This window comes from Lycium barbarum, chromosome 10 (assembly GCF_019175385.1).
Source record: "Lycium barbarum isolate Lr01 chromosome 10, ASM1917538v2, whole genome shotgun sequence".
Lineage (NCBI taxonomy): Eukaryota > Viridiplantae > Streptophyta > Magnoliopsida > Solanales > Solanaceae > Lycium > Lycium barbarum.
The window spans coordinates 16855098-16882456 of record NC_083346.1 but is presented as its reverse complement, the minus strand read 5'-3'; the positions used below and the strand labels follow the sequence as shown (position 1 = coordinate 16882456).

The window sequence follows — 27359 nt, the reverse complement described above, 5'->3', positions numbered from 1 at the left end:
TATGCTTTCTCTCTACAATTTCATTTTGTTATGGAGAATATGGGCACGTCTTTTGGTGGATGATCCTTTTTTCTTGGAGGAAAGCAGTGGTTTCTTGGTTCACAAACTCCAACTCATTATCAGTTCTTATGGTCTTTATGGTGATCTTAAATTGGTTTTCTACAAGTGATGTAAAAGATTTAATGGTTTGTAGGGCATTGCTCTTACAACTCAGCAGTTGTGTCCATGTGGACCTGCTGAAATCATCAACAATAGTCGTGAAATATTTGTAATTATCATAGGTTTGAATGTGATATGGCCCCCACATGTCTATGTGGAGAAGTTCAAATATATTTGTGGATGATGGTGTTGATTTTGAAGGGAAAAGGGACTTTTATTTGTCTGGCCATAGGGCAGACAGTGCAAAGGAAAGGTTGTTTTGAGGAGAACTCAATGGGAATGGCAGAAATACCCCTCATTTTCACAAAAGGGCCATGGCCTAGCCTATTATGCCACAAGTGATCTATAGAATTTCCATGAGATGTGTATGATGTAAAAGAATTAGCATGATTAGTATGAATGGACTGCAAACAAGAATGGACATCACAACAAGCCTCATTATTATCACAATTTACAGATGTAAATTTTACAGGTGGGTGTGGATGAGAGTGCTGATGGTGTTGAGGTAAGGCTTGCTTATGCAGACTAGACAATGAGCATGAGTTTACAGAAGTAGCATGACACTTAGATGAAGTAGACAATGAAGGGTAAACAAAAAGGGATGAATTTACAGAGGTGGATGATGCAGTACTGTGACACTTTGAACAGAAGTAATACAACCCATTTTTTGCTCTATCAATCACCAGAGGGCTCTTCATTGAAGGACCTTGCATCAGACAAGAAATTTCATTGAAACTTACTGCTCATTTGAGCTGTGAAACCAGACAATGCACAGAAATCAAGTTGAACTTAAAACTTGGTACAAACAATACTCTACATAGAGTCAGTGCTTAATTCAAATATGCATCACCAACTTCTGTCACTTTTACTTTATAGCCATTGGGTAGTGTAAGTATGAAGGGTAGGGTAAGGTCCTAACATTTGTGAGCAAGGCTTTATTGAAGGTCATATGGTTTGAGGCTCCTGAATCTATAATCCAGGAGGCAACAAACAGTTTTAAACATGCACATGATAATTCACCAATCTCAGTGATAGAGGAATGATAAGCCAACCTACAAAGTTCACAGCCCCATTCATGATATTGGCAGCAATCTTCTTGGTATCTTCTATTGTTCCTTGTAGTTGAGCATTTTCCAATAGCCTAACCAAGTTGTCATATTGTTCTTTTGTCAAACTGTGATTCTGCAAGTTGCTATCATGACTCCTATTCATCATTTCTTCACAACCACCATGTACATTTGCTGCTGAACCAGAGTTTTTGCCCTTAGTGAACTTGAAATATTGGGGAAAGCCATGTAATCTGTAGCACCTGTCTTCTGTATGACCAGGCTTCTTACAATGGTCACAAAACAGGTTTGCTCTATTGATATTTGGGGGAGGATAGGTTATGGTACTACCATTATACCTGTTCATGCTTGTACCACTATTATTCCTATTTAGACCTGTACTATTTTTGTAAACATTGTTATTGTTCTTTCCAGGATATATGTGCTGTTGTTAGTAGTTTGTTCTGAAACTTCCACCTGCTGTACTTGCACTAACGGATGTGGATGCCAAATTCAACCGATTATAAGTCTTGACTTCTCTTTGCTTTTCTTCTTGTACTAATATTGAGAAGGCTTGAGCCATTGTTGGTAATGGGTTCATCATTAAGATACTTCCCCTGACTACTGTGTATACCTCATTTAATCCCATTAGAAATTGGATTAGCCTTCGATCCTGCTCGACTTTGTTCATCTTAACTTTTCCTCCACAAGTACAAACACATGTGTACTGAGTGCTTATATCTAATGTACTTGTCACGCCCTGAACCTGGGCCTGGACGTAACACGGCACCCGGTGCCTGACTGCATGTGACCGAGCGAACCAACTGGCTGGCTGAATCAACATGTGATACCAAAACATAACTAATTTATAAAATAAAACTAACACATGTTGATTAACTAAAAGTCTGACTGAAATATCATAATGCGGAAATACTTAGACAATCTGAACATATCTGAAAGAAGACAACATGGCTACATCAAAACAACTGGACGACTGAGTATAACTGTCTACAAGGCTAACATAACAAATATCTGACTGTCTGAACTGTGTCTATGAAGCCTTTAAGAGTACTGAATAATAAAGCTGTCTATAAACTGAAATAACTGGACAGCTGACATCGCCCCGAAGAAATTTGGGGCTCACCAGTAGCTGATACGTGCACTCCTAAATAGCTGAGTCGTCAACCTGTATATCGTTGCCTGCATCGCGAGATGCAGGCCCCCAAGCAATAAAAAGGGACATCAGCACATTTGAATTGTACTGGTATGTAAAGCAACTGAAGCAATAAAATACTGAAACTGATAATTGTAACTGTAATAGCAAGGAAGTAGAGATATGAATACTCCCTGCTCTGTATTTGAATCATCTGTATTATCTGTGTTTGTATATGTGGGGCCTCGGCCCAATAATAAATGCACGCTATGGCCTCGGCCTAGTAGTGCGTCAGTCAATGGCCTCAGCCATGTATACGTATACACAAGACTGTGCTGTGCCCTCGGGCAAAATCACATATGTATAATTATGGTTAATTAATAAGGACTGAGACCATAACAACAATGAACAATGTTGAACTGAAATAGACATGCTGGACTGAATTGAAAACACTGACTGTTTCTGAGCATACTGAATTTCTAGACTGAGACTCATGTGGTAACAATACATAAGTCTATAAAGATTACGTGCTGAGTTCATGATATTCAAATTGATAACCATGAACGAATTCTGTAACTGCAACCCTATAAGATAACAGTTCTACAACATATCATAAAACTAGGGCTAAACTGTATTCTGAGTCAAATTACTGACAAGTATGAAGAATAAGGCGTAGGGAGAATCATGAACATTCCCTAACGTAGATAGTTAGCCTCACATACCTTAATTCCAGCCTTTGAGCATAATACAATGTTCGTCAACCCTTTCAACTTTGATCTATATCAATACAAGTCAAAGGGATTCTATATTAGCAATAATATTCATGCTTTGGTCATCTAAGCATTTTATCAAACACTTAGTGGGCATGAAGCTCCACAGTCTCCATTAATGGTGATTTCTTCACCCAATTCTCATTCTATTACTTCTAGGTGATTCTACAATCTTAATTAGGTGTAATTAACATTATTCCCCATCACCCATATCATTATAACAATCTCAAGTCAACAATCCAAAACCCTACTATAGTTCGTGTAATTCTCTTTACTAAACCCATTTACTATTCTCCCAAGAACTCATCAATTCACTATTATGAAGGATTAGAGTGTAGAAGCATTACCTTTTTGACGTCCAATCCTCTTGAATACAAGGTCTAGGGTTTCCACGCCCAACAATAATGTTCCACTCACAAATCTATTGATTAGAAGGGTTTACTCAAGTTAGAAAGAGATTAGGGACTTGAATTAAACCTAGAATCATGATAACACTTACCTTGTATGGTTCTTGAGGCTTGAGACTTGTTCTTATTGACTTTAGGGTAATTTTTCGTGAATGGGGTGCTGGGGAAATAAACCCCAAACCTTAGATATAACTAAAAACGCGTAACCCGACTTTTTGACCCGAATCTGACCCGATTCGCGATGGGTCCGTGATGCGGGACCATCGCGCAATGTTCTGCAGCTCAATACTCAGACTTGCGCGATCGGCCCGCGATGCGGGGCCATCGCACGCGCCCCCACACTCCTGAAAGAGCGACGGGTGTCGGTTCTGCACAGTGTTCGGTAAAATGGACATAACTTCTTGTAATGAGATCTGTTTGGGCTCCAAAATATACCGTTGGAAATATATTTCAAAGGGCTACAACTTTCATGTTTTAAGTTTCCTCCAATTCCCAACGGATTTTCACCAAATTTGACTGGAAGACAGACGTATCGAAAATTTAGCCGATTCTATCGAATTTTAAGTGCCTTACTATTAGCCATATTGATACGATCATATCTCCTTGCTCCGATCTCTGATTGGCTTGGTCCTTATATCGTTAGAAAGGTATTTCTACATACTACAACTTTCATTAAGGGTACTTTCCCAAATTCCCAACTAATCAAGGAGTTATCGCTGCCCGAAGTAGGCCTATTAACCATTTTCGCAAAACATTCAAACCTTAAGTTTTTCCACTAAAACTCTAATGATATGAGTCTAAACTTAGTTCCAAGATACGGGGTGTTACAGTACTGAGTTCCTCCCACAGCTTCTTGCTCTTAATGTAATAACTAGTAACATCTATATCACCTTGTGTGAGTTCATTAATTTCTTGCTGAAGCTGATACAACTTACAACCATGGTTTGGTCATACCTATCCTCAAGTTCCTCCCAAAGTTCTCTTGCATTATTGACATATTGTAAGCTATCTCCTAGATTTTTTGACAAAGAGCTAAGAATCCAAAAAGTTACCATATCGTCGCACCTCTCCCATTGCGCATATGTTGCTGAATTAGTATCTGGTCTTTGAATCTTCCCGTTGATGAAGCCTATCTTGTTCTTCACAGAAAGTGCTCTAATAATACCTCGCCTCCAAGATCGATATCCCGTTCCGTCAAAAGTTGCTGGGATTATTGAGGATCCGGCAATTTCTGAAAGGTGCATATACAGAGGACTGGTTGAATCAATATTCTCTTGAGTTTGTGGTTGATTATTGTTGTTTGTAGCTGTGTTTGGAGCCATGATTCTCAGCGAATTGGTAATTTGATCTTAGATTGAACAATTTTGAGATGAAAACGAAGAACGAAGCGATTCTAGGTTCCTTTTCAAATTTTAGGGTTTCAATTGTAATTTGACCCAACTGATTTGAAGAACAAGGAATTGAGCAGAATTGAGCAGAATTTTGAGAGGGAAAGTGAATCGATTGAACTGAGGTGATTAAACTGGAGAATTTGAGAGTATTTTGACGAGAAAATGAAGAGAATGAAAGAATCGCAACCGTAAATTTGTTGACTTGAACCAATCAATGAGTGCGGAATAATGAGGAAATTCGATCCTACGACTCTGATACCATGTTGAGATTGAGATTAATTCAACAGTGAAGCAAAGACTCCATTAATGGAGCTTGGAGAAATGATTAGTGGAGAGAGAGGATGCGTGATGAAGAAGAAGCAGTTATCAACACTGAATTGGGGAAAAGAAAAAACTGCTCATTTCACTTTGTATTCAACTATATACACAACAAATGAAAAATATCTATTCTACTCTAACTAACTTGTATAGCTAATCAAACTAACTTGTACAGCCGACAACTCAACTAACTAAGTACATCTAATTGACTGAATTCATAATTAATCTCAACAGTATGTTTGGTTAGTAATAAACTTACATGGAGGATCATGAATTGAGATGGAGATTGTCTTTTTAAAAAACAGTCTGTGCACATAGATGGAAATTAAAGAATAGAAAATAAAAGAAAAAGAAAAATAACGAAACAAAATTTTGAAAGAATTTGATTAAAGAAAATGCAAAACAGATATCATAACTCCTCAACCTGTACTGCAATTTATTCCTTAAAATGAAATAAAAAAAGTTACAAAAGAAAATTTTGAAAAAGAAAGTGTAATTTAATGAACCGATATCACAACTTGTGTTGCTACTTTTTTTTGCTTTTTTCGTCCTGCTTTTAGTTATTTATTTTTCATGATTTCACGTTTTCTTTTGTTTATATAAATAGAAAGAAGTTACAGAAGAACAAATTTTAATGACTGAAATAATTAAATACCCTATATACATAAATTTAATAGATATACATAAATAAAATCATGTATTAAAAGTTAGTATTACCCAAACAAACACGCGAATTTGAAGGTGAAAATTTTCTTTTTAAATTCTGTTTCTTTTATTTCATTTCAATTGAAATTTGATAATGAAAGATGTCGTTCATTAAGCATTAATTATAACAAAAAATCATATATCTTGATAATTTTTCAATACATTCATTTAATTTTTGTATGTATATATATGAATAGTTTTTTAATGTTTTCTATTTTAACTAAATTGTTTCTTTTATAACCGCGCGAAGCGCGGACTAATTCGCGCGGACTAATTCACTGGTATTTATATAAAGATGACCGTTAAGAAACCGATGTCACACCTAGTTACGGCCAAGAAATTCAATTACTAGATTTTTTGCCCTTTTCTGCCCGTCCTTTATTCTAATCATGATCATTCAATCACTTATTATTTTATATCTTAATAGGCCATAAAGTCTCATTACTAAAGAAATAATGCAGCCCGTATGCATTGCTGGTGTCCCTTCCCCGAAAAAGCTCAAATTATAAGCTGAATATGTTCTTTTCAGTTACAATATTTCTTCATGCATGTATGAGTTTTGAAAACTTAAAGATTTATTATTAATCCTGGAATACCACGATACATATACACACACACACCCCTACTGACCACACTAAATATCCATTTCATGGTACATTTCACGTATTCTTTTGTGGACAATTATACAATGGGGTGTTTTTTCAAGAAATTGTTAAAGTCTTTAGTGCTCATTCAATCATCTCTTCAGTAGTAAAATGAAATAAAAAGGTTCGGGGCTTGTGATTTGAGTGGACTAATAGTCAAAGGCCTGCCGTTAATTTCCTGCCTCCAAGCATGTGCATATGCTATATGCATACTGTCTTTCCTCAAGCCAACAAACTGCATTTTTGCTGTCAATTAAGTAAAGATTTCAAAAGCACATCTATCAATGCATTTATTGATTGGTAGATGCTTGAAGCTAAAAAATAATATGATGTGGCTCGAAATTTTGGGAACAACAACACAGGAAACGGAATGCCTGAAAACTCACTACAATAGAGTATAGAAATGACAACAAAAAATTTAATATTTAGCAACAACTTAGTTTTATTGTTGGCAAATGAATTTTTTCATTGTCAAAGAATTTAATTTTGTTGTCATAGTATTGATTATTGTTGCAAAAAGTACTTTTGGCAACAAAAAAAAGTTGTTGCAATAACAGCCGTTGAGAAAAGTCTAAACAATTTTTTTTTGTTTTGTTGCCAAAAGTACTTTTTCCAATAATAATCAATGTATGACAGTAAAAAAAAAATTGTTGTCAATTTTTTTTTTTTTTTATAGTGACTAAGAGATATCTCACCTCGCAAGATTGACTTTTTTATACGAGAAACCACCTTTGCGTTGAGGAACTTAAAGCGATGAGACCTAATGTAGCCTTAATTAGTCTGAGGTCTTGTTTATTTGTGAAAAAAGTCTAGAATTCCACAATAGCATTTTAACTTGTTTTGTAAATCAAATGTGAGCTCTTCTAAGAAGTTAGATTTTAGCATTATTAAAGTGAAAAATTCAGGCTAGTCATCTAAAAGTGTTTAGACTAAGATCTATACGATATATATTGTTGTAAATAATATGAATCACGCTCCAATGTAAGGTGAAAACTCCGTAGACATGTTCATTACATGTGCACGACCAATTGGATAATGAAAGAATGACTCCAAGCTTCTTCATTGTAGGAGACCCTCACTACTAAAAAAACAGTGAAATTCGACCAAAATTTTCGACCACACGCGGTGGAAAAAGGCCAAATTTCGACCAAAATTTTGACCGCAAGGCATGGTCGCTAACAGCTAGGGTGAAATTTTTTTCGACCTCACGTGGTCGAAAATTTTCGACCACACGCGGTCGAAATAAGTTTTCTACCTAAATTAAAAAAAAAAAAATCGACCACATGAGGTCGAAAAAGTTATTTTTATTTAAATATTAATAAAAAATTTCGACCGCACGCGGTCGAAAATATTAATTTTACGCAAATATTATTTAAATTTTTCGACATCCTGTGGTCGAAATATGACAGAAAATAAAAATAAAATAAAAAATTCATAATTTCGACCGCATGAGGTCGAAATTTAGCAATATTGTTGCCAGATTTCGACCTCATGAGGTCGAAATTCAAAATTGTGCCCAGATTTTCGACCTCGTGCGGTAAAAAATATGATTTCTGAGTACAAATTGTGCCCATATTTTCGACCTCATGAGGTCGAAAATTATCAATATCTGAGTTACTATTCGACCTTATGAGGTCAAAAATTTGGAAAATTTTTTTCCAGAATTCAGCTGCTTTTACAGGCCTGCCAATCACACTCATCAACCAAATCAACAATGCAATTCATCAACACGTCCAATTCGTCAAAGTACTTCTACAATCATAAACTTTACATTCTAAAATCAAATTCAACCTCAAGTATCAATTTAAAGTACTTCTAAATATCCTTAAAACTACATTCAAACACTTAAACATTGTAAAGTTAAACAACCATAAACTACTTCCTACAATCTAATTCACATTCAAAAGTACATCTAATTCGAATTAAAACTATCATAAAAAAAATATACATATCCAAGAAAACATAGCAATATTACAATCCAAAAGTATATACGAATCAATAAAGTCAACGTTGGGTGTTAGAGATATGATCCGATTCCTCCCCACTATCCTCATCAACAAGAGCATGAACTACGTTGTCTTGTGACCTACGTCGTCTACTGGGTTGTGACCTACGAGCATCCCCGGGACACGGGGGAATATGAGAAGGCCCCGAGTTGAGTAAGCTGTCAATTTGGGCCTGCATATGCAACATCCTTGCCCCGAGTTGAGTAAGCTGTTAATCATGGTGTCACTTTGGAATTGTTGGAATCTTTTAAAGCTTCAGAAAAACAGCAACCCAAAAAAAAAAAAGCACTGTTTGAAAAACAGCAGAAAAAAACAACAGCAAAAAACAGCAGAAAACAGCAGCAAAAATGAGCAGAAAAGCAGCAAAAAACAGCTGAAAAACAGCAGCAAAAAAGAGCTGAAAAACATCAGAAAAACAGCAAAAAACAGCAGAAAAACAGCAGAAAAAATGAGCAGAAAAACAGCAGAAAAACATTGACCCTAGCCAAATCCAAATTATCATGAGATTTCAGCAATAAAGAGCAATCTCAATTGAGAGATACATGGAAAGCATATGACAATTATACTATATATGCGCATTATGCATGGATGGTATTATATTATACATAGCTCATAAAAAGTCTAAATAGTTACTTTCTGCACATTCCATTGGGGCTGTTCCCACAGTACACATTTTCTTTTTCCAAATGGCATCTTTCAATAGTGTGTAAAATGTCTATATACATCTATAAATGAAAATAGAAAATTAACTACTGGTACCTGCAGTACTTGAGGATCTAAAGCTAGAGAAAGTTTTGAAGAACCAAAGATATGGAAGTTGCAAGCATCAAAGAACCAAAAAGTGAGCTGTTCCCATGTATACATTTCTAATGTTGTCCAAATGACATCTTTAAATGGCGTGTACAGTGACAGTGTATATATATACATCAGGAAAAGCTTCTGGTACTTGTAGTACTTGGGGATCTAATTAAATTCTAAAGCTAAAGGAAATGAGAAGAAGCAAAGATATGGAAGTTACAAGTTTCAAAGAACCAAAAAGTGGTACGATTGGGAAACTGAAGCTTCTTGCAGCATTGTTTGTCATGGTGTTTTTGAGAGTCCGAGCAACATATATATCAGTAGCAGAATCATGATTTAACCACGCAGCACAAAGAATATCTCTTCTACTTACCAAAACTTTTTAGTTTAATATTTATGACTTTCAATTTGCTCGACCTAGTGACAAGCTTTTGTTTGCTGCTTCACAGGATCACAACAAACCAAGGACTTTATATCATAGGGTTGTACTATACATCACCTACCTATGCATCAGCTATGCAAAGCTCAATTCCTGTTATTTGATATATATGACAACCAAATAATAATAGAGTAAATCATGGTTGCTCCCTTTTCGATTATTACCTTTCAAAAACAAAAAGATAACCATTTCATTTGAAAGCAAATAAAAAAAAAATTCTGTCAGAAAGTTCCAACAACATTTGCAAAAATACCACGATTGACCTACGGCCTACCAAACAGCAGCACACCAGGCACTCAGAGCCTTCATGCAATAACACAAACATTTTACACATCTTGAATCTTTTGATACTTTTTCAATCTTTTACTTGTATTTACTATCATAACAGTTGAGATACTACTTCAAAGTAAATAATCAGGTTATTGAAGCTGGTAAACCAGCAGAAAAACAATAGCAAACTGTTTGAAACCAGCAACCCAAAAAAAAAAAAAACAGCAAAGCAGCCAAGAAAAACAACAAAAAAAAAAAATTATCAATATCTTCACCTCATGAGGACAGATAGGAAAAGAAACTCATCAAATAGTCCTTAATCACACAAGTTGGCCATAAAATTCTATTTTTTTGCCATGGTTGATTAGGTCATCATTATAAGAGAGCATATTCTAAACTAAAAAAATAAGAAGAATCACAAGAACAGAAAAAGCTGCTAAACCCACATATAAAAACCAAAATCCTGGTTATCTAGGCATCAAACTTTAAGCAATGAGGGACAAACTAAGAAACCCAGATGGATATTCTGGGGAAAAGAGAAAATAACTAAATAAAAACAAAAAAAAACTTACAGTGGGGATGGGGCGTCAGTGGCGGGGAGGGGTGTGGTGGGTAGGGGTGTGGTGGGGGTGGTGTCAGCGGCGGCGTAGGGGGATCTGGTGGGGGTGGGAGTTTTAATTTAATTAGCTTTTGGTTGCAGGTGGAAATGGATTGCAATCGATTGAAGTTTGGGGGAGTATATTAACTGTTAGGTGTTTATTATTTCGACCGCGTGCGGTCGAAATATGCTTTTTTTTTTTTTTTTTTTAATTAGTTATTTTATTTATATAATTTAATTTTTAAAAAAAAGTTTCTCATTTATTATTTGTAAAAAATAATTTTCGACCTCATGAGGTCGAAATTCAAAAAAAGATAACAAAAAATAAAAATTCTGAAAATTTCGACCTCATGTGGTCGATTTTTTTTCCACCAAAAAGTGAGGTCGAAAATATGCGGTCGAAAAAACCCGTTTTTTTAGTAGTGCCTCAAAAGTCACATTAATTATTGGAATACATTTGACCTTTTATTGTCTCTTGAAACACTAATCAATATTGTTACTTTAAGATGCTACTGGTAGTCATGAGGATAGCTTAATGTAGTACACGTATAGATAGCAAATAATTTGGAATGAGTAAATCAAGTAGACAAAGAAAGCAACTGAAATTAGTAGTTTAACTTGTATTCACAGGTCGACTATTATGTACACTCAGAGGCGGCTCAATATAACGAGGGGCCTAAAGCTAAAATTTAAAAATAGGCCTTAGATTTTTTCGATAAAGTTTTAATATAATTGTATTTGATATGTACTCTTATAACTTCTTAAAATGTGAAGTAGTTCATTATATTCTTAAATTTATTTTAATTTTTAATTGACAACATATAACACATTAATTTAATCTTTGTAGAGACATTATCAGATAAGATCTTGTTGATTCAAGTTTCGAAATACTTTTGTCAATTAATGCAACTAATATAAAAATTATTTAAACTATTCTATGAGCGATCTAATCATTCTTAAAAATTAACACTTAGCTTGTTATCAATTGAGTGTGCATATAGAAGTATATTTACACTTTTAATTCTAAAAATATTTATGTTTCAAAAAAATTTCATGATTAAGCCAACGAATCTAATTGTTACGTAATAATCTAATTATCTTGAAAAAAAAAAAAAAACTACAAAGGCACTAAAAGTTTTTTTTTTTTTTTTGTACAAAGCTAACATAGTAAAGAAGGTTGATTTAGAATGAATTAGGCAAAATAAGTAGAAAATAATAGCAACTTAAATTGGGTACAACATTCAACAATAAGTACTTCAATCAATAATCTAAATTGCTACAATTTCAATTGCATGTATTTTGATTAAAAAATAGACAGCAAATAATTGAAAAGAACTATTTTTCCCACTAGTAATAGGTATATAATTATTTAAAAATTATAGATAATGTAGATAATTATTGAGGCCTTAATATATTGGGAGCCTAAGACCATAGATTTACTTGCTTTATGGTAAAGCCGACCCTAATTTCGCTTATCATAAAGGTATCAAGTATAGTTGTAGATATATAGTTACACATGAACTAAAGTTCACCTCTTTGGAAGAAGAGATAACTAGCTATTAGAGTAACGAATCATATATGGGGTATTACGAATACCAATAAGATCCTCACATTAGTGGTGAATCTTTGATTAGATTCCTATGTTAGAGACATTATACAACCTTAATAGATTTTGGAATATTATAACTCTTGATGCTAAGGTTATATGATCTACTTGTCAATACAATTACACGTGTTATTGACATGATACTAATTTGGGTTTAACTCACCATAAATGAAATGGGAAATGTTGAAAAGTATAGCATAGGTAGCTCCATAGAAACTGAACCTGACTTGGTTAGACAACATAAGAATGAAAGAAGTCACTGCCTGCAGAATGCTAAGTTACCACAACAGATAAAGTTAAAAGAGGGATCAACAGATTTTTTCATGTATAATTTTCTTCTCCAAAATAGTTCGCTTTTATTTTCTTCTTAAAAACCTAATCGCTCCCCTCTTGTTAAAGAGAGAGAGTTTGGAACTTTGTAGTACACACAAAAACGTGACGGGACATTTAATTTGTGACAATATTTTTCTTTGTTTCCAGTAGATTTAAAATAAACTCATGAGCAATTTTCTGGGTCATGTAATATACAAAGCTTATTGGTTTGGCTAATCAATATTCATACAAGTTAGGCTTGTTAAAGAGAGTAAAACGTTTTTTACTAATAAATCTTTCATTTTCCGAATTCAAATTTGACATCTCTAGTTAAGTTAGGATCGATAATTTCAACAATACCACTAAACTCCTTGGCTACTTTTTTTTTATTTTTTATCTAAACTCCTTGGCTACATTTATTATATAAAATGATTTTTTCATTGATACATAACAATAAATTTAACTATACAATACCATAAATTTAAAGTTACAATCAAAATATCAATTTTTTAAAATTATACAGGACATTCATCTGGTTTACATTCATTTTATAATTGAATAAGATCAATTCCTTATTATAAATTTAAGTTACAATCAAAATAAAGATTACTTTTTTTGGTTATATCGGACATTTATCTGATCGACATTCATATTATAAATGAATAAGATCAATTGCATATTATAAATGAAAGTCCTGACATGGTGTTTATCCTAACAAATATTGTTAAGTGTTTTGGTTATACAAGACATTCATCAGATCGGTATAAATATTTCCAGACATGTTATTTATTTCATGTGGAGTTACTATCTTACCATACTGTTCTGCATGACAGTCAAATCATAGAAAGATGACAACAATTTATAAAGAAACCACAAATGTAATTGACTGTGATTCCAACAATATTATATGACGACGATGCAACTCTGTTAAAAGAATAGAGATACCATGACCAACTAGCTCGTCATATGGTAATTTGCCAGATCTAATGTAACACCAACCTCAACATATGATAAACTGGTATACAATATTATGACAATTACTGGTATACAATATTGTGGCAATTATTGGTATACAATGCTGAAGTACATCATATTCAGGATTACACAATGCTTTAATCAGCGAAAGTAATATACGCGCTATACTTTTTTCTTAACCTAAAGTTTGTCCCATTAAATTTTCTAGTAAGGTTTAATAATGTAGCTAGAAATGCGTATTATCAAATATATTTACTCTTTTTTTAGTAGGATGTATTTCATTAAATGTTTTCCTACCAAGGTTTTAACGAGACACATTATCTATTGATGAACATCCAAGATAGAGTGTTATAAATACACTATCATGTGTAAATCTATTTAAGTACTCTTACAATTTTCTAGAATAGTTTGCAATCAAGCAATCAGGTCATGGAGACAGCTTCCCGAGGCTTGCAAGCAACTTTCTAAAAAGTCTTGTAATAACTTTCTGAAAGCCTCACAATAGTTTCCTTTCTTCTATAAATAGGAAGTTAAATCAGTTCATTTCGTACATCAATATCAAACGATATATATCTCTTTCCCTCCAACTTCTTTGGCTATTGTGGTATTTATTATTATTATAATTACTACATAATACAAGGAAAATAATATTTTCTGTAAACATTTTCTCTAAAATATATATAAATATATACTCCCACTGTTTCAAAATAATTAAATATTTGGAGTCTCGAACACCCATTAATAAATCTAATTAATGACACTAATCAAATGATACCCTATGTTTTTCTCAAACTCTTCTTAAAGGTTGAAACAGTGAATGTGGGGCTTTGAAAAAACCATTAAATAGAAGGGTAACTTTGAAAAAAATTACTGAATTTATAACCTCTTGTACTTTGAAAGATTCACTTATTTTGGGCAAGAAAAAACCTCAAAAATTTATTTATTATTGAAACTCTTAAATTTTAGTCTTTTATTAATAGCAACATTCTTGATTTGTGATATAAAATCATATATACGCTATATTTATAAAGTATATATTATAGATTATGTAATATACTTAATAGTTGTACATTATGAAATATGTTGCTCATTTGCTCGTATTTACGTAACTCCTCCTTTTTTCTACTAACAAATTTGGTCACCGAGGCGTCAATTTAGCATTCAACTTATTAAAGTGGATGGGCGTGAGGTGAGTGCTCGGTCGGTGCCTGCCACAAAACTCTCACTCTCACAAATGCCTAAATTCGATAATCACACACATTTTTTTTTTCCTTTTCAGTTTTCATATTAAAATAGCATTTAAAGATTCTGAAAACTTATCCTACCATAATACTTCATTCCTCGAAAGCATTGTACATAAAGCTTGGCAACTTGTACAGTGATCCAGCCGGCAGAGTTTTATAGTACTCTCTCGGTCCATATTAGTTGTCCACATTAGTATAAAAACTCCCAAAATATTTGTTTACTTAAAAAATCAAGATAGATTTCTACTTTTCCTTTAACATTAATTATTTTTTAAAGTAACCAATATTGATTAAAGTGTAATTAATTGAAGAGATAAAGGTAATGTAGTAAAAATACACTTTTATTTATGAGTTTCTAAAGGGCGTGTAAAAAAAAAGTGAACAAGTAATATCATACGGAGGGAGTAACACTTTTGTCCTAATTCAAGTGCCTTATTTTTTTTATCGGTTTAAAAAAATTATCTATTTTTATATTTAATAAGTTAACAATTTAAATATCATACATGAAAAATTTAAAATTAAAATTGTATAACTCAAATGATATTTTAATACATTACACATATTTTTAATTTTTAATTTAAAATCATAAATGAAAGATTTTCTTCCTATATTTTTTAAACTCTCGTTTTAATAATAAAGACATTAAATAAAGGAAAAGTGAAGGCTTGTACCTTAATTAATCAGAGATTCTTTCAGCCCAAAAAAGAAATTAAAAAAATAATAATCAGAGATTCTCGTCTACACAGCCAGCATATATACAGGTGTGTGTGTAATGATTATATACATACAGAATACATAGATGTTGTGTTCAGTGTTAAGACAGTTGCTTAGCTGTACTATTTGCTTATTTGCTCTTTCTTGTGTAGCTTCTCATAGCAACTAAGCTCTTGTTTCCCTTCAACTAAAGTACCAATATTGGTGAGTTAATTCATCTTATTCCCAAATAACTTTCTTCTAATTCTTTTAACTTGAACTATTAACATGTAATTGCAACTTAGAGTTTTTTTTTTTTTTTTTTTGTTGCTAAATTCTTTTTGTTAGCCATTCTTGAATTTACACAGTGATATCTCAACCTTTCTTCAAGTTGAAGTTTTAATTTATATACTATTTAAGCTTGCTTGCTGATGGGAAATTCAAGATCTTTTATTTTTGCTTGAAATTTAAGAGAGATTGAAGTTTCAGTGTATTGTTATTGAGAGGAGAAGCATGTGAATTGTTTGGTAGACATTGATATTTGTAGATTTATGGCTTGTCTATAATAATTCTCATTTGTTTAGGAGTAGAACTGGCAGAAAATTTGGGCCAAAACTGGAAACTTGAACCAATTAATCTGATTTTGGTGTTTTTGGGTTGGTATAACTGGTGGTTTTGTAGGGACTGTGAAGGAGCGCAATTTTTGTAGTGTTGGTTCAGGTTAAAAATATGTGATTTAAAAAAAAAAAATGACTTTGGTATCGGTCGTGCGTAGTTGAAGTGAGAACACTTTTTTTGCCTTTGTCAAGATTTGGTGTTTAGTAGATACACTTTGAATCGTGTTGGAGTGTTTAATAGGGATCAGCCTTAGCTGAGGTGTCAAAATTAAATCTGGTGCCACCCCTTATGTATTTGGCCTTTCTTTTTGATAAGTTATTCAATGACTATATATTTATTGTTTCAAGGATGGAGAATGTCCAAAGTTGGTGTATTTTAATCAATTGTTTTAAGCTTTGATGTTGACTGCTAAGTTGATAAGCAACTAGTTTTTGGATTGCTTGCTGAATTAGTCAAATGATTCTGGCCCTGTTTCGATGGCGTTAAATGATTTGGAAAATAGTTCTAAATCTAGGATGCTTGGTTGGACATAAAGTTGGTAGTGTGTTGTTTGGAGACAATTGTTCGTATCAGAAAGGGAAATAATGTTCATATGTTGTAGGAGAGGAGCGAAAAATAACTTACCCTTATATCGGGACACTAATTTTATATAGGTTTCTTGGTAAACAGTTTAGGTCATACAAGATTTTGATTTTCATCTAGCTTACGTGTCTACCTACCACACTGGTTCTACACTTCTACTTCTCGAAGGATGGAGTGTTAATCTTTTGATCGGAATAGAGTGAGTTCTACATGAAATAGTCGAAACTTGTCATTGAATAAGTCATTCTAGATTGCACACTCAAATTTTCATGCGCCAATGGACGAGGATTCTTCCAAAATTAGTTCACTTTGGCAACTTTTCGTTTGTTCAAATGCTCCCATATACAAGTTAAACTTCAACAGGTTACATGTGCATTTCAAAGACAAGTTCGAACCTGCGAAGTGTATATGTGTTGGAACTACAGTGAGCTTCTGGATGCTTATATGAATGCAATTGAGAAAATAAGCAGAGTGGATAATTGTCACTTATTTGGCATGAAACTGAAACGGACCATATTAGGAGATTGGCTAGGTTATTGGAGACAGTTTTTGTTTGCCGAGGTTATTTTTTAAATCTAAATTATTCCTTTTTGTTTTTTAAACTTACACTTTTTTTTGGGGGTTGGGGGTGGGGAGGGGAGGGGAAGGGTTGTGCTTAGCAGCTTGGTTAATGGTGATGGCACAACTACTTAGTGTTAATGGCTACTAAGGAGCTGATTCAGGAGCTCTTTGCTGCAGAAGATTGCTATGCAGTCATCTAGTGTCACTTAGGGCTTTCATAATCAATGGCATCGTATTAACTGGATCACCACTGTTTGTCTAGGAAGGTGAAACAAATTAGATCAGGGTTCTTGATTGAGGTGGTGAAATGTAAGTGGCAACCACAACAACTCTGTAAGCAAAGGTCATTAGCATTTGTTTAAACTTGCCACCCTTTATTAATTAAGTTCTTACTTCTTTTAATTGGCACGCACAATTGTTTGAAGGTTTGGTCCTTCTACTAGGTGCATTGCTACTTCTGCAATGGATTCCTTTTTGTATTTCTTGTGGTTGCGGAACAACCTCGTCTAATACAGCCATACCTTCCCCCTCCCTCTCTCCTCCAACAAACAAGACTGAGTATCTTCCATTAGATTAATTTCCTGTATTTTCTCGCACTTGGCTGTAGATTTCAGCGCACATCCCTTTGTTTTATGCCCATGTTGCCAAAACAGTGTCTTTTGATATGTGAGTTGTATGTTCTTATCTGGCCTTTGTGTCCGCTGAGAGTTTTGGTATCTGAATTTCTTGGCGTTATCCGTATTAGATATTTCTGGATTAATTTCCTGTTGAGCTACTTGCAGATGCAGTGTCATCTATTGCAGGGAAGTTCTTGTAGAAACGATCTCTGAGCTTCTATGACATAAGTGGAAAATAAAGCTTAAGTTCCCTAATATTTTTAAAAAGTTCAATGCAGTCCCTGTATAATAGTTCGCATCAGTCCCTAACCTTCTATTTTGCCTTATCTGGTTGTCCTTACTCCCATCAGTTTCAAACTTGGCAACCAAGATGATCCATTTGCTCTCCAGATAATATTTTAAGGCAGTTTTTTCTAGTTCTCTCCTCATTAACCAAAAAAAAACAAAAACAAAACAGAAAAAAGTTAAAAAACTTTCAGCCCCTAATACATGCATGATCTCTGTCACAATTCTCGCATTGGTAGTGGATGTGTGATTAGTCTTTATATGGTCATGGCCAATCCTAACTTCATGAGCTAAACGTCCAAGGTCCATCACTTATAAAAGTATCACGCCAGGCCAATCCTAATTCTTGGTTTATCTGATGTTGGACCCCCATATTATGTTGTCCACGTGCCAATCGCTGGCCTGAGCTTGGCGGACGAGGTGGTGTTAGAATTCCCATATGGATGCGTGATTTGGTCGCTTTATATAGTCTTTGGGAAATCCTCACCTCATGAGCTAGTTTTTGGGGTTGACTAAGACCCAAGGTCCATTTCTTATGAACCTCTATGGAGCTTTTACCTCTTTATCTAGTTTGTTGTGCCAGAATTGGACAGATCACATGGAAGGGCCCAGATTTTGATGAATGAATTTGGGATCCATGGAAGTAAACCACCAGTCAAATAAAAGTTGGATAACTTGCTGGAACTCAATGTTCAGAGACTACATTGCATTTCTTTTAAAAATATTACCGACTTCCCTTGGGGTGCGGCCCCTTCCCTTGACCCTACTAATGCTGGATGCTATGTGCACCCGGCTGCCCTTTTTTCAAGGACTTCTCTCTGTGAAAAAATAAAAACAGAATAGAAAAAAGGACTTTGTGCCATTCGTGTTGAAGAAGTCCCAACTTTTGGTTGTTTATCTAGTTAACATTTAGTTGTAAGATGTGATGCATGGCGAAATATTTTTCAGTTTGTGGTGGAAAAATGTGTTAGCAGCTAAGCGGTTACTTGTTATAATCGGACCTACGCCTATAGATTGTATATAAACTGTCATAACATGATATTAAGTTTGATCCAAGAAGTTTTCGGTTTTTTAGCAGTACATGGGACCTTTAGGTAAGTCCGTAGACAGTGCTAACACACAAAGGAAGCTTTGAGCTTGCCTTTTCATCTTTCCCCTTTAAACTGAGCCTGTACTTGTGTTCCTAGGCATGGACTTCAGAAGATGAGCCTATTTACTTCTATTTTACTTGTTTTCTGAAAGATTTATGAAGGTTCTGACAAAATTCTTATTTCTCCAGCTGGAAAATCAGTGGGATGGCGGTAGAGCTTGTTAACTCTGCAACAAGTGACAAACTCACTGAAATAGATTGGACGAAAAATATTGAAATATGTGAATTGGTTGCACGTGATCACAGGTATGGCAGTTTCTTTCAACTCTCTCAAATTATCATTCTAAGTGTTGCTTTACCAAAATTGAAGTTTTAAATCTGTTTGATAAAGTCTTTATCTGGCATACTTAGGATTTTCTTTTAACTTTGATTGTTACAGGATCTGTAAACATGCTACTCCCTCTGTCTCATTTTATGTGACACACTTTCTTTTTTAGCCCGTCCAAAAAAGAATGGCACCTTTCTATATTTAGAAACAGTTCTTAAAATTTCCCAATTTATCCTTAATGTTATGATTTCTAGCTACACAAATGTCTTTGACTTGTTTTGGACCACAAATTTCAATAGTCTGTCTTTCTTTCTCAAATACCGTGCTTACATCATCATAGAAAATGGGTTGAAGGTAGTAGTATCTAGTGTCAAAAGTTAAAAGAGAAAAAGGAGAAGAAAAGCTCCCTAAGCTCATATATTTGCTACAGTAACTGAAACTATTTTTCCCCCTAATATTTAAAAGGTAACAGCTTTGCAAATTTCTTTTCTATTGCCGCATTTTAATTCTGAGGGGTAATTTGCTAATTTTTGTGCTGAATAAGTTTTCCAACGGAACTATGACTAAGCATTTTTAGCTACTTTCCAGCCTAGCATTCAAGTTGCATCTTATTGATTACTCAAGATGATATTGCTTTATTTGAACAGGCAAGCTAGAGATGTTGTTAAAGCTATAAAGAAACGGTTGGGAAGTAAAAGCCCGAACTCACAACTCTTCTCAGTAAATGTCAGTGCTTTTAGATTCTCCAACATTTTCCATCTTATTGGAAATAATGTTGTCCCATTGGTTGTATAGCTATTGTCTTGCTGGTTTGGCAGCCTTTGTAAAGGTATTTCATTTGTTGGTTATACTTATTCGGTTGTCACGTAATACTGCAGTTGCTGGAAATGTTGATAAACAATATCGGAGAACCTGTTCATAAGCAGGTTGTTGATACAGGAATCCTTCCAATACTTGTAAAGATAGTAAAGAAAAAGGTTTGCAATTTTTCACTTTTTATTTTTGATTGTTCCTCTTTGTGTTCTTAGAATTTTCATGTTCCTGTCTTGCTATTTCTCCTGTTCTCTAAGGAAGTATTAATTTGTAAAGTTAGTAAAGGAAAAGGTCTGCAATTTTTTCAGCTTTAATTTTGATTTCCCCCCTTTGTGTTCTTAAAGTTTTCATCTTAAGGTCTTTCTATTTCTCCTATTATCTAAGGAGGTATTAATTTTTCCTTCCTCTTTATATAGTCAGATCTACCCGTACGAGAGAAGATATTTCTTCTTCTAGATGCTGCACAGACTTCTCTTGGCGGAGCTTCTGGGAGGTTCCCTCAGTATTATACTGCATATTATGAGTTAGTGGTAGGTAAACTCACCTTAACCTTACATATAACTGTATCGTACTGCGAAACATTGACTTGTCCTATTGGAAAAGAAAAAGAGTTGACAAGACTAGATGCTGCGTGTAATCCTTAAAGAATATCTCCCTAATTTTGACGATTGTCATTTCTGTTTCATAACTACTTCATTCTACGTTCAGTGTTTTAGCTTACCCAATAATAGCACATCTATTTTTATGTAAACTCACAGTATTAAAAAATGGGAAATTTGACCAAATAATGGATGAAGAAAATTTTGGTAACTGGTAAAAGATTCTATTATGATTAGGGTAATGCAATGTATTTGGGAGACTTTCTCCTATCATTACTCAAAGAGTAAAACGTTTTGGATACACGTGCAGAATAGGCTAATTACGGTAACTAGATATCTAAATCCCTCAAATCATCTACTACCTCTAACCGGGGTTGGGGTGGGGTTGGTAAGGAGAGAGTGGAAGTCATATAATTGACTCCATAAAATTTGCATGGTGATCTCTTTTGTTGAGCAGTGCCTCCTCTCTCAAAGCTTGGATATTCCCGTCGAAAAATGTCTTGAACATTTTTTCTGTTGACTGTTACCTTTTTTATGAACATCATTATTTGTCTGCTTACGGGGTTTGATTGGATATTCCATTTTTTATTTGAAAGGGTGAAGAGAATGGTTCTCGTATTATTGCTATAGAAATTGGACCAAAAATCTCATGGTTATTGTCTGAAGGGATTTTAACCTTTACTCTCAAAGAATTATTCAACTTTGTATTTTCAATGGCATGTGGGGGGAAGCGAGGTCATCTAACAGGTGTCAGTAGAGATTTAATAAAATATACCTTTTGAATGCCGAGGGTCTATTCGGAAACAACCTCTCTACCCCGCAAAGGTAGAGGTAAGGTCTGCGTACATCCTACCCTCCCCAGACCCCACTTGTGGGATTACACTGGGTATGAATGTGTAACGTGAGTTACTTGTAAATTCTTTACAGATAAGTATTGTCTGCACCATTGCTATTTTTCTGATGGTGTCAAACTCTGAATACCCTGGTAATGCTTGAGATTTGACTTTTCAGAGTGCAGGCGTGGAGTTTCCTCAAAGATCTCTTGTCTCCTCTGAACCGCATGCTCCGTCAAATGAGAATGAAAATAATCAACGAGACAACAATCATGTCTCTTCTAGATGTGAAGTAAAATACCCACAAGCAGAGCCTCAAAAAGTTCCCGCCAACAGGTAAATGTCATAGCATGTCATATTTTTATTAGGAGAACAAGAAACACTTCATTACTACAGTTCTCTCTCTTAGTTTGGTATATTAGTGGTTAAAGACATTGATGAATTGAAAATTAGCTCTCCTCAGTTGAGTAGTAACTGCATGGAGGAGAAGAAATGCTCAGTTTGTCCTTTTTCTGCTTTCTATGTCCTCACTCTTAGTGCAAGCTGCGAGCACCAGAGCCTGGAGGAATAGGAATTATTCTGAGAGAAAACTTCTATTACATATTAAGGCTCCTATGGAACTTTTATAACATGTTTTTCAGCTCCTTTCGGTATAACTACATGTTTTGAAGGTTTTGTTAGAAGTTTATGTAAGTTGCAAACTTAAAAATGATAATACAGAATGTTGTGTCCAAAATATTACAGTTGTTCCAACCGGCTATTGTTTCATAGAAATACCCTGATCAATGAGTAACATTTTTTTTTTTAAACACACCTATTATTGAAAATGTGTTTGAGTCATAAAATAAAAATTAGAGAATAAAAAGACATAACATTTATTTACTCATTTATTATTTTTTGTAGGAAAGGGAGAATGAATTGGAAGTATATACAAATACATTCAGTTTCGAAATGGCATTATTCGAGTAGGATTAGTATTAAAACAATTCTAGTATAAGTTAATTTCAATATCCGAAATATTAGGAAAATAATCAAATGACAATTTGACTTCAAATTCCTAAATCTAAGGAAAATAATAAAATGACAATTTTGTCCAATGTGAAATCTATTTTTGAAGTGTAAAAAAGTTGATCAATGCCTTATTTTATTTTCAAAGCCTTCCTTCCTTTATTTTGTTTCCCTCTTTTCTAACATTTTATGAGCTGCTGTTTAGGCTTTATCTATTTTATTTAATCTTTAGAAGGCAAAAATTATTTTAGTAAGAGCTTCTATATTGTGCAGTATCCTACAGAAGGCTGCCGCTGCTCTAGAGGTTCTAAGAGAAGTTCTTGATGCTGTCGACACTCAGCATCCTGAGGTATGTTTGTGTAATCTATTCTTTAACAGGGTTATGTGCAGTGATTGGTATAAAATGGAATCATTTTCTCTTCTTAAGTTACCGTTAGCAAATCTGCTACCTAAGCTTTAATTTTTAGTGAAAACTTGCTATTTACTTGGATGAAGTAAGCTGGTGTCCAGGCAATTCTGTTTGATTTGCTCTTCATGTAAGGTAAATCTATGTGTCCGAAATCTATTTTTTTAGTTGAATTTCTCGGCATGAAAAATTATTTTTTGAGTTATTATAGTTGCTTATATCAAAGCCAACCGTCAATATCTTATGTGTATACACTAATTCCTATACAAACGTGCCATTTTTCGTCTGGGTTAGATATGGTCTTAGTTATATAACTTGTGCACATCGGCAGTATCGTTTCCAGCTTTCAGTCATTCTCGTCTGATAAGCAGTTTTGGCTGTAATTTCTTTTCCTTTTTTCCTTTTGAGGAGGTAATATAATTTTATTGAAGTTTGGAAGGAGGTGCTGAGTTACGGACTCTAATTTCTCTTTTTATTTTCCCAAAGGCAGCAAAGGATGAGTTCACACTTGATCTTGTGGAGCAATGTTCATTTCAAAAGCAACGAGTGATGCATCTTGCTATAAGTTCTCGGTAATACTTCCTGAGTCCTGACTTCAATTGCTATATTCTGGTCAATTTAGAAGCAAGGGAAACCACTTTCTTCATACCAAATGACTTCTTGATAGACCCTTTTAGTTTCACTAAACACGCTGAGTTAGTGATAGACAAACAGAGTGACATATTATGATGCATCTTTATAAGGGGGCATATGCAAAATTAGGCATCAGTTTGGCTCTACACCCTCTTCTATAGGATTACCTAAGAGTTTGCTTTGTTTCTTTCCCGTTCCATACGGTATATCAGAGAGTTTGACGCTTAGGTTCGTTTGAGATGGGAAGAGAAGGTTACATATGTTCAACAACAACATACCCAGTGAAATCCCACAAAGTGGGGCTTGGGGAGGGTAGAGTGTACGCAGACCTTACCCCTACCTTGGGAGGGAGAGAGGGTGTTTCCGGTAGACCTTGGGAGGTAGAAGGTTACATTTGTTCACTTAGTAAATCCAAAGTGAAAAATTAGACAAGTAGAATAAACAGAGAAATGAACAAGCAACTGTTCAGCTCTGGATTTTTTTTATTTTTTACTATTATGATACTCTAGGATTTAAATTGATTGTCGAAGATAAGAAATAAAACTATGATAAAAAGCACAACTGAGATGCAATGTTTCATCTCCTCTCAATTGGATAAAAGATCGAAAGTTCCAAGATATTGAATCCCTTCCCCCCTACTCACAAATATGGGCAAAATATGCGCAAGTTCATGAAATAGGTGCATCACCATCTGAAGATCCTAATTCAATCTAATAGAAACAGCACAATCACCTATCACAAGATCGGTAGGAAGTAAGTTGAGTAAGATAAGAGGGACTTGAACATTTTGCAGACTTTTCCTAGACTTAAGCCATCTTAAACTTAAGACACTGTTCCTAAAATAGCTTCAGTCTTATACCAACCTCTGCTACATTTATGCTTTTCACCAGTTTTTCTTCCTGATTCTGTATATGCATATGTATCCTCTAAATCAATAAGAGGTATCCTATAAATCAGTTTTAGTGATTTCCTCGTGTAATTTTTTTAATCCCCACGCCACACCGTCAGGATGATCAATAGTGTTCCCACTTACCCTCCAGTGTGACTCGAACTTTCAAACTACCGGTGATGGTGGTGATGCTCAACCACTAGAGCTAGCCACACTTGTCTTTCCTCCTCTAATTAGGTTATCAGAGAAGGGAAAAAAATAGGTCATTACAGATTTTTTCCCTTTTCAGGATATGAATTGTATTGTACTTAAAACAACCATTATATTGAAGGTCAAGAATCAAGTTTTCTTCAATTCTCCTCTATTTATTTGATATGTCACAGTGATGTTTGTCTGGGAGGGTGATGTCTTTGGTGAAATTGGATGTCATGAAGCACTAGATTTATAAAACATTCTGAAGGAACCGTACGAGCTTCTCTATTGCAGTCTAAGATCGGCTTTTGATGATAGTGTGGTCAAGCATGGTACTTATGATCCTTGAATCTCCAAATAGGAGTACTACAAGTACTAAGCTTTTAAAACATTCTACAGAAGACTTTGTAGATTCCGTGCAGGAAAATGTGAAGAAACTATAAAACAGATGTGGAAGCAAGAAACCTTTGAAGAGACAGTTTATATTTTCAAATATTTATAGGTCAGAGAACGTGAAATGGGACACGTCAACTTGCCACCAGCGAAATAAGATTATGAACTCTGCTGATTACTGTTGCTCGGATTTTTAAACCATGGACATTTTTGTGTCCTTCCGTTTTGTTTCTTTTCCTAAGCTCAGATTTACATCTCCACTCCTATGTTTAGTCCCGCGTATCATGTTGAAGATTAATCCATGCTCGAATATTCCAGGGATGAAAAAGTGGTCTCCCAAGCTGCGGAGCTGAACGAGCAGCTTGATAGAGTTCTTAAAAGACATGATGCACTTCTTTCTGTTGGGCCAACCTCCACGTCAAATCCACATGATCACGGGCAATCAGAAGAAGAGGAGGAGCCTGATCAGCTTTTCCGAAGGTATGCCTTCTTAGAATGCCGGACTTCACATGGAACTGCGACAAATACACCTGTAGTTTCGTTTTTATAAAAAAAACATTTTTATACATGACTGTTTTCCTGATTAGAGGTGGTATATACTTTTCTGCGTATTATTACGGATGCATGGTCGTCCTTCGGTCAAATCTAGTTTGATCCATCAAGTTTATCTTGATATTAGGGCCAAGGTGTGCTTGGATTATGCGGTGAACACTAGTGTTATGTACTTAGGGGTTGTTTGGTTGCTGGTTAGAGTTATTAGTAATGCGAGATTAGTTATATTGGGTTTAGTTATTCCATATTCCCCCGTGCATAAAATAATACATAAATTGACTCATAACTTGTACATGTTTTAGTTATGTGGAATTGTAAACTGGTAACCAAACACCGTACTTGGTGTGCTGAATTTTATACATAGCAACTAAAATGCTACCAAACATGGCTCTAGTTATGTTGGTTTTAATGCATGAATAATTCACTTCCTAACCAGCAACCAAACAACCCCTTATGTTACTGTCGTAGTATTGTGAAGTAACCAAAACTGTTGCTAGAATTCTCCCTCTTAACAACCAGCCTCTTGTACTTGGACGGCTATTGTTTGGCTTTTAACAATAAGCTCAACTTGATAGAATAAGAAAAGGAAAAGCTCGGCTACAGCCGGAAGATGAAGGCAGCCAAGTAGAACGTCCTTTTGGGTTGCTAGGATCTGCAGTTCCAGAGGGTATGCTACATCGTCCACTTATAAGGCCAGTGGTTACGGAGCAGAAGCAAGAAAACGACATTGGAAAAACAGGTGTTGCAATTCCTCCACCACCTGCAAAACATGCTGAGAGAGAAAAGTTCTTCCAGGAAAACAAGTCTGATGGTTCTACAGTGTCTGGTCATATGAGGGGCCTCTCCTTACATAGTCGCAACGCCAGCAGCTCTCGCAGCGGCAGCATTGATTTCAGTGAATAATATGCTTTCTTATGTTTATCCCTTTTCTTACTTGAAGTTTCTTTCACCTGTATCAAGCTTTTCTTCTTGAGTGCTTTTTATGTTATGTGGATATTGTGGGGAGAGGGTTGGAGTTTGTCATCATTCGTATATGCTAGTTTAAAGTTCCCTGGATAGTCTGTCAAGACTTGAGAATTAAATATTTTTGATATACATGGATTTTGTTAAATATGACACTCATTTGAAGATCAGTAATTTATTGATTTATTGTGGAGTGAGAGCGAAGGAACATTATTGACTTTCCTGATGGAGCTGTAATTTTTTGTTTGGACATTTTGTTGAGTCACAAGTTCAATCGACTTGCATGAACTTTATTTTTTTCAACGACCAGGTTTTTTGATTTTACTTAATTAGCAATTCGATATTACTAAAAATTAAAATCACTCAGAATCCTATTAATAAATGGAGGAAAAAAAGATTCCTAATCAGATGATGTAGAAGCAAGCAAATTAAGGTTTATATGAATGGTGTTTTCATGTATGTG

At 34.6% G+C, this 27359-nt stretch overlaps 1 protein-coding gene across 6 annotated transcripts; it reads left to right on the top strand.

Annotated features, from left to right (window-relative positions):
* Positions 1-15512: 15512 nt before the first annotated feature.
* LOC132613732 (TOM1-like protein 5) lies at positions 15513-27044 on the top strand. Of its 6 annotated transcripts, XM_060327931.1 has the most exons (11): positions 15516-15602; positions 15708-15759; positions 19477-19593; positions 20263-20341; positions 20494-20592; positions 20845-20958; positions 22039-22196; positions 23142-23217; positions 23761-23846; positions 25700-25861; positions 26509-27044. In XM_060327931.1, the coding sequence occupies exons 3-11, from the start codon at positions 19493-19495 to the stop codon at positions 26834-26836; spliced, it is 1203 nt and encodes a 400-aa protein (XP_060183914.1). In that variant the 5' UTR covers positions 15516-15602; positions 15708-15759; positions 19477-19492; the 3' UTR covers positions 26837-27044. The 6 variants fall into 6 exon arrangements, with proteins under 6 accessions (XP_060183916.1, XP_060183914.1, XP_060183913.1 ...); XM_060327933.1 differs by lacking the exon at positions 15708-15759 and having other exon boundaries at positions 15513-15602; XM_060327930.1 differs by lacking the exon at positions 15516-15602 and having other exon boundaries at positions 15609-15759.
* The last annotated feature ends 315 nt before the right edge of the window (positions 27045-27359 follow it).